The 14,705-nt window shown below is 37.5% G+C and overlaps 1 protein-coding gene across 1 annotated transcript in view; it reads right to left on the bottom strand.

Annotated features, from left to right (window-relative positions):
• The window catches only part of GBE1 (1,4-alpha-glucan branching enzyme 1), a 296,161-nt gene that overhangs the window by 31,941 nt on the left and 249,515 nt on the right, over positions 1-14,705 (bottom strand). Inside the window, exons 13-14 of the mRNA XM_065399789.1 lie at positions 6,752-6,936; positions 5,270-5,410 (exon numbers count right to left, since the gene is read on the bottom strand). Coding sequence (XP_065255861.1) covers positions 5,270-5,410; positions 6,752-6,936 — 326 coding nt within the window. The remainder of the gene's footprint in view (positions 1-5,269; positions 5,411-6,751; positions 6,937-14,705) is intronic.

Below are 14,705 nucleotides of genomic sequence, written 5' to 3'. Positions count from 1 at the left end.
TGAGAACTTGCAATGACAGAAACATGAGCACAGGGGAAAAAAACATATTTATTTAGGAATAGATGAGCTAATAGAGATTCACATTGCACCACAACATTTCATAGTCTAGTGCCAATCTCATTACAATTGCAGCTAACCCTTCAATGAGCTCTTAATAGGTGGACCTCTGGATGTATGCAGAACTTATTTCAGGATTTCTAATTTTTCATACACAAATGAACAATATACTCTGTGACAATAATATAAGCCAAAATCACCCATTTAATAAATGTGAACTTGGTGCATGTAAAAGCTGATGGACTGACAGCTGTAGCACAATCATAGGTATATAGTTTCTGAAGCCAGAAGGAACATTGCATTCATCTAGTCCTCTAACCAAACACTAACATACATATGGGTAGTATAAGCTTCTTTACACTTCCCACCAATATACCTCAATCTTGTTCTGGAAGAACTGAATCGGTGGGTGAGAACATTTTATTCATCAAGCTTATTCAGTTCTAGACCTCTCTATTGAGACTGCCAAAATAAAAACCCACTGGTTTCCAAAATCCATCATCAAGCTCTTAAGTATTTGCATTTCACACTTAAGTTCCAAATGAAGTGTAAGGGATGATTAGTGGAAGAAATGTTCAGAAGATTGAAAAACTCCTAAATGACATTTTAAACTAAAAATATAGCCATAAAAGCATTTTTAGATAAAAACAAAGCATGAAAACATTTCCAATTTATAGAACCCCAAATATATTTTCTTACACACCTATCTATGGGTAAAGTGTTTTACTAGAAAACTGAATCCAAAAATCCATGGCTTTAATTGTAGAGCAAAAATTATGAAAAAAGCCATTCCCCCTTAAAAAGTAATTTTAAGAACTGAAGCCTAAAAATAAGGATTTTGGGTAGTTGAGGAGAGGAGATAAAGAAGGTTAGGATAAGTGAGTAAAAGTATATAAGCTGTTAACATGCAGAACTATTCCATTTAAAATTGGCATTAAAAACATTTCTACATAATACATATAATATACATGTTAGACTACTATAAAGGATTCAGTTAAAATAGAAAAGGAGAAAATAAGCTTCTCTTTGTGATTTTTTCCCCCCATAAGCTGTCCAAGTCAGCTATTTTTGTTGATTAATGGTTTAAAAAAATCTAAAAACTAACAATATTTTTAATGCTCCTAAAAGAAATCAAAGCACATAATTTATATCTCCTCTGGCTATACAGAGAATAAGTAAGTGCTTCCCATTGACTTGCTTAGCTGATAAAATAGTTTATACTCTTGACTTAAAGCTCCAAAAATAAGCTTAACTCCTCTAGAATTGAAATGCCAAAAAGGTTTTTCACAGCCTTATCTACACTAAGGAAATTCTGGATTTCCCCCCCACACCTTTACTAACACTGGTTCTACCAGCACAAGTAACATTTGTAGCCCCAATACAGATTGACCGCTGGCTACCCATAGTATTTTAAGCCCTGTGTATGGTAGCACTACTTAGAGCATGTCTAATTGACACAGTACTTAAAACACGGCTGGCATCCAGTGACCCTTCTCCACTAGTATGCCCACTGTTGCCTTGTTTGATCTCTTGCAACTGAACAGAGTATAAATAGCTATGAGGGGCCTTTCAGTTCTGGGAGTGTTCCAACAAATCCCTGTGCCTTATTAATTCTAGCATCCATCTGTTCAAGGTTATTGAGCCCAGGTTTCCCACAAATGGGAGAGTCTGCCACACTGATGCATGCCTGGCTAGTGGAACATCCTACACAAGTCATGCTGAGCTCTCTATGGAGCCTGTGGAGATTTTTAGGCTTAATTCTAGCTCTCTTCTTTGGTTTGAGAAGTGGAGAAAGGAGAACCATCATCTTACTTATGCTTTTCTGAAGGAAGAAGAGATACTCTTCATCTGCCATTGTTTTCTGACAAAATCTCACCCAACTTTTCCCCAGGCAGAATGGAACCAAAGTTTAGATGTGCACACAATCTGCTCAGAGTGACTGTCTGCTGTCCAAGGTCTTAGTTAGAGATGGTCACTGTACAAGAAGTCATAGAGCATGCAGTTGCACACAATGTGTTTAATAATATATCAATGACAAAGGCTATGACCAGGAATATTTTCTTTAGGAGAAACGCCAGAACATAGTGGTGCTTATGAAATAGGTGGTGGCATGTGAGGGTCTAAGACCTGCAACTGAGGCCTCAGAGCCCCTTCACAAGATACTCTTCAACATGGTCCTTGTGAAAGAAGTCTCCCTCTAGAGAGATCACTATGCCCTTGCCTAGGTAAGCAACTGCCATGTCTTCCTTTGGAATGGCTGTGAAAGACTCCCTTGGCTCTTAGAAACTGTTAAACAAACAAACAGGCCTGCTTTGTGAGCTGCCTGTTTGTGGTTGCCCACCTGCTGGGAATCTCTGCCTGAGCATAGGTGGTGCTGTGCATTCCTTTTGTCTGCTTTAGAACCACAGTTACCAGAGAGGACAAAAAAGGGAGCCACAGTCTTGATGAGACCCAGAAACCCAAAGCTAATCAGGCTGAGAGCAGAAGGGCCATAGTTCATTCTCTGTTGTATTAGCAAATGGTGTACTTTCTGGACTTGCTTGTTTCGTTTCTTAGACAGCTCTGCCATAGCTGGTAGAGCAGTGAAGGCTGGTTACAGGGAGCTTAGAAGGGAAGTCTTGCACTGGAGTACTCCAAGGGATAAAGATGAAGCAGCAGGAAGGGAAGCAGAGAATTGATAGAGATCAAAAAATGGTCACTACTATTCAAAAACTTATTTAAAACCCCCAGTTTTCAACATAGCACAATACAGCAGGAGAGCATCAACTCCTGACCTAATTCAGCAAATAGAGGCAGAACTTCTGCCCAGTGGAAGTAAGCCCTGCAACAGCACTGAGTGCCCCGAATTGCTAGCAGAGGAGGCAGATCAAATTTATCATGGTTTGGGAGACATGTTATGAACCAGAACCACCATATTTTAGGGGAAAATACATAAAATGGCATCTGTCAGAAAAGCAAATCCATTACATTTAAGCCTATTTTTAATTTTTTCCTAATGACACTAGTATTAGACTACAGTATGAAAAAGCTTTAATTCGGAATCTCAACGACAGCCATGCTTGATCAGAGGTCTATTTGGCACCAAGCCTCAACTGTCCACAGAGAGAGAGAGAGAGAGAGAGAGAGAGACAGACAGACAGACACAGACAACAGGCAGGAGTGTGTCTTGTGCAATGGGATTTTCATATTAAAAGAAACTGCTTATCAGATAAAATTGCAAAGTAAATCATCTCTGTTCTTATCCTTTTTATAACAAATTATGTTTTTCACATGCTTGAGCTATTCTCACTTTATGAAATCCTAATGATTTCCAGAGTCAAAATAAATGTAAAAAGCCCAACACACACACACACACACACACACTCACACTCGTGTGTGCAACCAAAACCAACTTAAAAATAAGAGACAGGAGAAAATGCTACCACTGTATGAATAACTCAAAACAAGTTTTCCATGAATATTTGCTTGAATTAAAAAACAAACAAACAAACATCAAATTTCCTGTGACTGTCACTGTGCCTGCACCCAAGATATGGTACTGAACCTGCCTAGATGCCCAAGACAAACTAGCAAGGGATGAATTTATTGAAATTCACGTGGACGTGCACATTAAAACCAGTGAATGGAAGCTGTGGAATTTCCTGTATAACTGTTGTCATAGGCAGCAGACCAGCAGAAACAGAAGCAGTACACCCTGGAATCTATGAGTACAAATCACTGTGCTATTTATAATGAGAAAGGAGCTACTAATGTTATAAATAGATATAGGAAATATTTTTTTTGAGAGGCTTGAAAAAAATAAATTCAGTTTGTGAAACAAAGGACACTGACAATGAAGAAAAAGAAAATATTTCTACAGAACTTCAGGAACCGTGAAAAGATTGGCCATAAAAGAAATGTTGTTTATAAATTTAAAGGAAGCCAGGATAGTGTCACAAGTACTTGATGACAGTACCCCACCCATTTTGAGGAAGGGCCTGACACCAACAGGAAGGGACACAGTTTGGAATTAGAGAGAGTAGTGTTCATTTTTTAAAATCTTCACCGTTAAACAACAATAAAGAGTGTTACATTGAATACAGAACTGCAGTACACGGGAACTATGGGAATCAGCTCAAATTAAGCAATTTTTAAACAAAACCAGCTAAAAATACTTGAGAATAGAGGCTCTAAACTGAACACCACAGTAATTTTTAAAACAGTGACTGGTAATTCATACAAGTCCAAAAGCAGGTTTGAGTACTGAACGTCTGGAATCGGAGAAGGCTTGGAAACAAGGAGTGACAAAGCTAATATTCAGTTTGGATTTAATGATGGCTTACAACTGTGGTAGATATCCATAAAATTATACTGTAAATCTGCAGGTCATTCGGCTTGCAAGCCAAGGTCTAATCCATTGCAACACAGGGCCTACCAGTCTAGTCATACTAACTTTTCTGTTTCAGTTTTGCCATCTTTAAAATGGGCTTAATAAGAATTTGTTGTTTTCCATCTGCAGACCTCAAAGGACTTTATGAAAAATCAGATAGCGCAGACTAGCATAATTTTTACACAGATAGGTAACCGATGCACAGGTAAATGGAATAATTTGCCCAAGTTCGCAAAGCAAATTGTCAGACCTAGAAGTTGTGTTCTGACTCGCCAGCCAAGGCCTAACCAGGACTGCAGTGTGGGGATGCTCCTCACAACCATCTAGTGGCTCAGTTTCCATACTGTAATAATAATAATATATGGAAATATATATAATATATGGAAATATACCTATCTCATAGAACTGGAAGGGACCCTGAAAGGTCATTGAGTGCAGCCCCCTGCCTTCCCTAGGTGGACCCCTCAAGGATTGAACTCACAACTCTGGGTTTAGCAGGCCAATGCTCAGGCCAATGCTCAAGCCACTGAGCTATCCCTCCCCCCACCACCCTTAGCACATACTAAAAACAGGGCATTAGAATAAGAACTGCACACGTTCTCAAACTGCTACTTCTACTTGCACTTCCTGATAGATGATCATAAATAAGTATAGTTAGGAATCTACATTCACTTTACAGTGTGGTTTTTTTACTGTACAGTATACGCTATCGAACAATGTAAGCTTATTTATAAAAAAGTAAACAAAACATTATTTCTTACCTTTTCATCACAGTTTGTATTCAAGTTTAAAATAAAAATAAAGGTAAGCTTTTAACTTCTATGACGTAGCATAATAGTAAACAAAAGGATATTTTCCTGGAGTTTCAGCACCCACTCTGTATTCAGTATAGCTTTTAGATGGATGGAAATTGAATATAAAAATTAGATTTGTCCTCTCAAATATGATGACCTTATTCGATTCATGATTTTCCGTCACAAAAGCCTGGGAAGAAAATAGATAGTTACATTTTAGTTGTTACAAAAATAATATATTCCTTATTTGTAATTAAAATGCACTACAATAGGAAGTTACATTGCAACTTTGCTTGAAGTTAACTAAAGGCAAAACTGACAAAAAGATTAACGCTAGTATCAATACAGCTTTAAACCGTGGACTCTCACAGAGTATATAACTTCATATAAGATTTCAGATCAGAAAACTATATCTTTAATTTTTAAAGAGCTAGGTAAGATATAAAAGAAAAAGATGGAATAAAAGTCAAATATACATTTTGTTGTGGCAACTGAAAAAAGATGACACCTGAAGAGAATTATTTTGAAGCAAAGATAAATTATGCATCAGCGTCCACACACGCTTCTTCTCAAAAATGGTGGTGTGTTTTTTTTTTTTAAACTAAAGGAAATTCACAAACTCTTTCTAGTCTGGATCAGCATCACTGCCACTGTGGGTCATTTAGAAGCTGAACAGAAGTTTTGAAATAAGCAGGATGCTTTTTTGTACTGCATAATGTGCATGTAGGGAAGGATCATTATTTGCCCCTTAGTGCTGAAAATTGCATTGATGATCAACCATGCTAGGATAGATATGACCTGCAACAAAAAACTATTCCACATATAATACCTTTGCTCTATCCATTTGTTAAAGCCACACACCAAAACAAACAAACAAACAAAAAAAAAATAACTACATGGCCATTTCAAACAGTCCTTTAAAGAGAAAGGATTATGAACAGAATATACTTAGTTATACTTAGTGAGTATGTGACCAAAAGCTATAATACAATTGAAAACTTATTTAACATTGAGAAACTACAGAAGGTCTACTAGTCTGTCAATTTTATAACAAAAGCAGTACAATACAATATGCAGGTATAACTGCAAATATAGCATTGACGGCTTGAAGTTCAGGAGACTATAACATAAGATACACTACTAGTGTTTTCCTGATGACAGAATAATTATTGTCATGAAAAGAAATTGTCAAAACAATTAAGACATTTCCAAAGCAATCTTTCAATTGGATTCCAGGCAGAGTTTTATTATTTGCTTTAACCAATCTGAATTAAAGTTTCTAAATGAAGAGGCAAAAATAATAATAAAAAAAAAGCTCCCTGTGAAAGTATCCAGGACACTGTTCCAGATCTTCATTATGTGCAGAAGAGACTTCAGTGACATGTTTTGACAATCTGAAATATGTAACAGGGCATTACAGTGCATAATGAAGTGCTGTTTAAAATTTTTGCATATAGATTTTATATTCTTGTAATTCTGAACATGTACACTACTGGTGACTAAAACATAACATTTAGCATACATAGCTTACCGGGGGAGATGCAAGCCAGCCAAATCTTTCTTCCAATTTATTCATATCTCTGTCAAATGCATTTAGGAATCTATAGCGAAGAATGTGATCATCAGCTAAATGAAACTGTCTCCTGGCATAATGGTAACTCTCGTTGTTTCCTGTTCTGGGGAAGTCTAACCATTCTGGATGCCCAAATTCATTACCTGTATTTAAAAATATCCATTAGGAAATGGTAAGAAATATACATAGACATGATTAAGAGATACTGAGAACCTGAGCATACATTATCTACAGCACTGTCAGTCACCTGTTTCGTTCTCTGTTTTTGTTTCAAAGTTAGATTTAAAAAGCCTTCCGCCTTTTTTGGTAAATTGTCAGCTCAGTGAGTGCTAAGATGACAATCAAGCATGACATTATGTGAGAGGTGAATTCTCACTGGAGATGGAGAGACAAGTGACAGAGTAATCATGATTGAGTAATGAAAAGGGTATTCCTGTCCCAAATATGAGCTACCTTTATCCATACCACAGTCCAAACACTACTCTTGATTTTTGTCTTAATAATTGGAAACTCTTTTGTCATGGAAGATCAAATGCTTTCTTAAAGTCCACTCTTACCTTATATATCATAGCTGGACTGCTTGATGTTAAGACTGACTTTACAAAGCAAGACTATCCAGCTTCTCAGGTTACCCAAAAGATGTCATAAAACCAAAAACAGGTACCAAACATGATATATAGCCCACCAAAAGGATATAAAACCCACTTTATAAACACCCTCCTGTCTTCAACAAGTTACCTAACCTTTTATTGAATTTCTACATTATATTAAACTCCCTTTTCCCTGTTAGCCCTTTCGGTTCATGATCAATTTTGTCTGTTTCAAAAGGGACCAGCTACTGTTCTTTTTGTATCTTTCAGAAATATTGCATCTAGAGATTTGTATGCACTTTCAAAGTGGAAATACTAACCTGAAGTCTTACTGTCTAACCCATTCAATATTATCTATAACTAGCTATATCTATATATTCATATTCCAGTGTTTACTTTTTCCTTAAATGGACAGATTTTGATTTCCTTGCCTGCCCTCACAGCACATGTAGTATCTGACTTAAGGGTTTGGGTTTTTTGTTGGTTTTTTTTGGCCATCTTTCAGTATACCATCCCATGTGCTCCAACATCTTTTAAATAGGGAGATCGCAGCTGAAGAATACACTAATTTGGCTCTTAAAAGAGAATATTAAATTTGATTAGATGCATATTCTCTTTTATAACAGTACCTCAATATCTTTTTTTTTTTTTTTTAATTTCCTCACCATATTGTCAATACAGTTTGTGTGCAGTCCACTATTATTCCAAGGTCATTGTCAAAGTCCTGCTGTGATTCTGATCCATTTATTTCTTGTTTATGGTTTTGAGCTGAATGTGAAATGTAATGGTTATGTTTGTCCACATGAAATTCAATTTGCCATGCGTTGGCACATCTCTAATGCAGATAGTAATATTGCAAAGGATTTTACTATATGTTTTCTGTAGCTGTCTCTTTTTTCTTTAATTTCTTTGACCAAACTAATGTTCCTATAGCATGAACCATGGAAATTCACACTAGCCTGTTTGATAACCCACATTCACATCTGCCAACTTGGACATGTCCTCAAGGCCTTCCAGGTGTCATACTGTGGAAGGCAGCAGATGTTGCTGCACATATAGACTAAGTATCCAGGAAATAGTTTGGTTTCCTCCTCCTCAACCAAAACACAGTGTATACTAGAGCTTGAGTAGATGTCTGGTGAAATTTCAGTAATTCCTTTTATGTAATTTTCACACATTCCTTCATAGACTCTGGATAGGGTCACAAAGACTATGGGAGTTAGTGCACCACCAGGACTGGAATAATGCTATGAACGTACTTAGTAAGGGGATAGAGAATAAGACTGAGAATATATTATTGCCCTTATATAAATCCATGGTTCGCCCACATCTCGAATACTGTGTACAGATGTGGTCTCCTCACCTCAAAAAAGATATTCTAGCACTAGAAAAGGTTCAGAAAAGAGCAACTAAAATGATTAAGGGTTTAGAGAGGGTCCCATATGAGGAAAGATTAAAGAGGCTAGGACTCTTCAGTTTGGAAAAGAGAAGACTAAGGGGGGACATGATAGAGGTATATAAAATCATGAGTGATGTTGAGAAAGTGGATAAGGAAAAGTTATTTACTTATTCCCATAATACAAGAACTAGGGGTCACCAAAAGAAATTAATAGGCAGCAGGTTTAAAACAAATAAAAGGAAGTTCTTCTTCACGCAGCGCACAGTCAACTTGTGGAACTCCTTACCTGAGGAGGTTGTGAAGGCTAGGACTATAACAATGTTTAAAAGGGGACTGGATAAATTCATGGTGGCTAAGTCCATAAATGGCTATTAGCCAGGATGGGTAAGAATGGTGTCCCTAGCCTCTGTTCGTCAGAGGATGGAGATGGATGGCAGGAGAGAGATCACTTGATCATTGCCTGTTAGGTTCACTCCCTCTGGGGCACCTGGCATTGGCCACTGTCGGTAGACAGATACTGGGCTAGATGGACCTTTGGTCTGACCCAGTACGGCCTTTCTTATGTTCTTATGTTCTTATGTGAGGCACAGATCTCCCAGCAATCATATTTTCTTTTAATTTAAATAATAATTTGTGTTTTGGGACTTTTCTACACCACATGAAATTGCTGATGGCAATGCTATTATCTGCCAGAGGTGGTACAGGTGGACCCCAGCCTTTCCTATTGTTCTTGTATCAGGTGCATTCTGGTAGCTGAAATGGGAGAGTCTCCCTCCCCCCACTTTTTTTTATTATTAATTATTATTAAAGGGATTGGGGGAGAGGTGGAAATGGTAGGAAATTCTCTTGTTCTCTGTGGTGGACAGTTAATCAGTAAGGCCAGGAGACTCATTCAGGTTTCATGGTGCCCTCAAAATTATTTACAGCTCGACTGACACTGTCTTAATGACCATGAGCCTGATAGTTAGTTGTCCTGACTGGGTTCTGGGGAGGGTAATCTTTAAGCACAACGTGAACACTAGGGGTAACCATCAATATAGGCAGCATATGGCCTGCATAGGAACTCATAGCACTTGTGTGGTCCGGTAGTCACATTAGCCTACTGCAATCTTAATACCACATACAAAAGTTCTGAGAAGCTTTTCAATATTTTAAGGAATCTTTATTTATGGGAAAAGATGTTTAAAATCTGTGTTTTGGAGAAGGGAAATTGTTAAAGTATATTAAAATGAATGGTTCCAGTAAAGTATATGCTAGGTCACCCCCTCCAGTTTTCATTTCTTCCACATACAGCAATATTCATGTTTGAGTAATTGTGAAAACCTCTACGCACAGAAGTACTATTGAGATTTCTTTTCCTGTAATTAATTTTTTGCTGTTTGATGTGAAGGTCCAAATTATAAACTGACAACAAGCCAGCTAGTATAAGTGATGTAATGCGAGACAATGAAACTAATGGGGGAAAAAAAGCTCTGTTAACTGAAAATTTTGATTAGTGAAGGTTTTTGCTTTGTTTCTCTACACTGTAATGCATAATAATTTTACCTAGGAATTAATTAAAGTGTACCATTGCCTACATGCTGTAGATATTATGCATTTATTTCCTGACACCAAGGGGTAAGCTGATGCGTACAAATTATCAATTGCACAATTCTAATGGGACTTATGCATTACTGCCATATTCACTGTGCTGTCAATTTACCCATCAATGCATTTGTATATTAAACTATAAATATATTTAAACCTCCAACATAAATTATTTTGCAATCTTTAGCTGGTGTTGGTTACTGCTTGGCTGAAGCCCAAGAGGCTGCTAGAATTGTGTTGATCTTTTTCCTTTTCAGACAGTTTTGATAGCAGTTCTATACACCAGCGGTCTCCTAAAGAGCAAGACTAAACTGATAAGACAAAAGGGCAGTTTTGTGGGATCACACAACATAACTTCAAAAAGGTGTGTGTGTGTGAGGGGGGCAGCAATGTATTGTAGCACAGAATAAGTGCTTAAGGGCTCTTAAAATTACATAAATGGTAAGAAGTTTTTTTTTTTTTGTAAAGGAATTCTGAAGCATCTGAAGTCAGATTCTGTAGATCGTGACATCCTTTTCAGAAAACAAACATTTCAAAAGATTGCTAGCCTAATCCTCATTTTCTCTAGACATTCTGATACTCTTGGCAAGATAAAATCAAAATATTCTACAAGTCAAACACATCAATATTTTTGTTTTTGTTACCAAGTCTGTTTATTAATATACTTAAAGAACTAAAACATCTAAATATGGCCTTAAAAATACAGTAATATCAGCTTAGGCCACTGTCTTCTAATAAGCTCCATGCAGGCAGACTCCTTCTCCTTCATGGAGTCCCTCTCATTTAAGTCAATTCCCAAGCCACCTCCCCTTCAAATATCTGTGTGAAAGGGTTTGGGTCTAGGTCCAAATACTGGGAGAGCTGATCTCTCCAAACTGTTGAATGATATGTTTGGTGTACAAAGCAGATGGTGGCAAGACAATTACTTTGTATTTCTTAAACAGAAAAACAACTTTGATGCAAAAAGTACTTGATAAACACTCCAAAAGGGTAAAATCAAAGAGTGATAAAAAAGAAGCTAAAATTTAAAATGCAGTTGTCAAATAAATAAGTACATGTTCTGCTATAGAGACCTAGGCCTGGATTTTTAAATGTATTTAGCAGTTTCTGTACTCAACCTTTCAATGCCTAACCGATTCAGGTGTCTAAATCTCATTTTCAAAAGGCCTAAGTTTCCTAAGTGCCTAAACTCCTTTTGAAAATGAGGTTTAGACACCTAAATCAGTTAGGAGCTGCAAGGCTGTGTGCAGCAACAACCAAGTACCTTTTAACAGTGTGGGCCCAAGAGTCTAATTCAGTGCTCACTTAAGTCAGTGAAACGACTCCTATTCACAAGATTAAGTAGTTATTTTGATCTACTTCATCTTTTAAATTGAGGCAAAAAATACCACCTTTCCCTTTTCTCTGGGCTTGTTATTGACAGTACATATTCTGCATGTACTATCTAGTTAGTGGCTCTCCCCTTCAAACCTTTGGCTAATCCCTTTTTCCCCTCCTCAGTATTTTTGAGTCCATTACATCTCCTGCTCAACATGTATCCATACGTTCATCGCACCCCTTTATACACCAAGAGTGCTTTCTCTTGTCCTAATCACTTTCTTTGCAGATCATTCTGGAAGACGTATAGAGAACAGATATGCCTTGATCGATTAATAACTTTTCTTCCTGGCCCTCAAAAATTAGAAAAACTATCTGTGACACTCTGTACCTCGGGGGAACACCCTACACCCCCCTGTTCATCTTTATAAAATGATTGTGTGGTATCCAATGCAAAGTTTACACTCTGTACCTCGGGGGAACACCCTACACCCCCGTGTTCATCGTTATAAAATGATTGTGTGGTATCCAATGCAAAGTTTGTCATGTTGGGTCTCTTCGGAAAGCTCATGATGCACAGAGCATGTGGTTGTTATAGTGATGTTATAGTAATTGTTACAGTAATGTTATAGGTTACAATTTCATGAGTATAGTTATGAGGCTGAAAATGAATCCTCATGGCTTAAAATAAGCCCAGGCAAAAACTCTCCAAGAGCTGAAAGGCAATTCACACCTCAGTAGGGCATGTATGGGACAAACCCAGTCCAGCCTCACAGGAACAAAGGACGCTGGCCTAGACAGCAACAAAAGAATCTGTCAGACTCTCGAGGGAGTCACCCCACTTCCTTTGGTCAGTTTGGAACTGTGATGAGGTAATGCTCACCTGACTCTGAAGGGCGGGGGGGGGGGGGGGAAAGCCAATGCTCTTCCTCTCTCTTCCACCTACATCTACAGATACCACACCATGCGACTAAAGCGCTGATCAAAGGGGAGAGCCTGGCTGAAGAGCAACCAGCCAGCCTGTGGCGAGAAGCATCTAAGTTTGTAAGGGCATTGAAAGTGTTAAGATCAGCTTAGAATGAGTTTTGCTTTTATTTCATTTTACCAAATCTGACTTGTTATGCTTTGACTTATAATCACTTAAAATCTATCTTTATAGTTAATACATTTGTTTGATTATTCTATCTGAAGCAGTGCATTTGGTTTGAAACATGTAAGAGACTCCCCTTGGGATAACAAGCTTGGTATATATTAATTTCTTTGTTAAATTGATGAACTCATATAAGCTTGCAGCGTCCATTATATGACTTATATGTTATATAAGCGGGCATAACTGGACACTGCAAGACGGAGGTTCCTAGGGTTGTGTCTGGGACCAGAAATATTAGCTAGTGTCATTCAGTTGCAAGTAGCTGGGAGCAGCTTACATGCCAGGAGTGGGGGTTGTCACAGCAGAGCAGGTTAAGGCTGGCTCCAGAGTCAAGGCTTGGAGTGACTTAGGAGATCACCAATCCAGATAAGACCAGAGAGGAACGTCACACTATCCATCTGTTTTGCCCCATCAATATTTCTTTCACCCCAAATTAGAAGCGACATATTTACTTGCCTTAGGGGTCAGATCTACATCTCTCTCTATATATGTGGATAGTGTCTCTTGCACTGTTGCACACCCTAAGTAATATGAATTGCTTATGGACAAAGAATATGTTAAGTATGTCCATATTTGAAGGAGATAACCCAAAGTTATACCTTAATTTATTAAAATAAATTGCTTAAAAAGGAGGAAATTTCAATTAATAATGTGAGCTAATACTGAAATACAGCCCTTGAAATGAATAAAACATAAAAAAGCCTCCGATAAGAAAAGGATTGAAGAAATTAAAACTCAGAAATGTTTTGACAAAATGGGTTTTTGTCAGAAAATGCAGATTCATCAAAACCAAAACCTTGTTGGACAGAGGGTCATTTTGAACATAACTTTTCGCAGGCCCAGACTGGAACTGCTGGTCAAAGAAAAAGAGACCCATCTCAGAATAACTAATAGCCCAGCAGGTGGGGTACTCACCTGGCATGTGTTAGATGCAGGGACGAGGACCTGAGTCTCTCACATCATAGATAAATACTATAATAACTGGGCTATTGCCTATTCTAGGTCTGTGAGTTGGTCTGTCAGGTGTGTGGGTGTGGGATTTCATCTCCTGCCCGCAAAAAAAGATATCCAGAGATCTTTCTTTTGTGTGATACGTAATAGGAAAAGATTTTGAAGTCAAACATTTTCATGGGATGGAAAAACTGTTCCCTGCCCAGCTGTAGAAAAATAATATACAACTACCTGTGCACACACAACTATGTTGTCATCACAAAACTGCTTATGGTACATTGGCTTTTATTGCTTTTGATACTTTTTTTAAAAAATGGTATACACTTGTTACTGACCTTTTCTCCTCCAAAGGAGATCCTTTTGAAATACATGTCACTTACAATAAACATTTACTTGTCAAAGCAGACAGTAGTAAAGGCAAGCAGGCACAGGTTAATGCAAAGAAATCATTATCAGACCATTTGCTGTATCTGATACCAAAGACTATATTTAAATTCAAGAGACTTCACAGGTTACTGTCTCTATCGCCTGCTGAAGAATTCTTAGAAGCCTGCACTCTTGCAAGATGTTGTATTAATCTAATATTTATTCTACTGTTAAAAGGTCCATCAGTCTGATTTTCCAGTTTAATATACTGGCTATTTCAAAGCCCATCAGGCTATGTCTTGGTACACAGGTTGTCAGCTTAGATAAATACAGCTAATGTTTAATTCTGCTTAGATGTTATAAACACTTCCCCTCCTCTACCAGAGGGTCTCATTTCTTTGACATATACCGCAGTCTGCAATTCTTAAGTTTTTTTTTTTTTTAAATTTAAACATTTTGCTGATCACAGCACTTCCCAAGTTCACAGCGATAAGTACTCCTAAAATACTTTCTGCAAATCATATTCATTGTAATCTATTTCTGACAAAACCA

This window comes from Emys orbicularis, chromosome 1, assembly GCF_028017835.1.
Source record: "Emys orbicularis isolate rEmyOrb1 chromosome 1, rEmyOrb1.hap1, whole genome shotgun sequence".
Taxonomy (NCBI): domain Eukaryota; kingdom Metazoa; phylum Chordata; order Testudines; family Emydidae; genus Emys; species Emys orbicularis.
The sequence above is the reverse complement of the archived record's forward strand: the minus strand, read 5'-3'. Positions and strand labels throughout refer to the sequence as shown.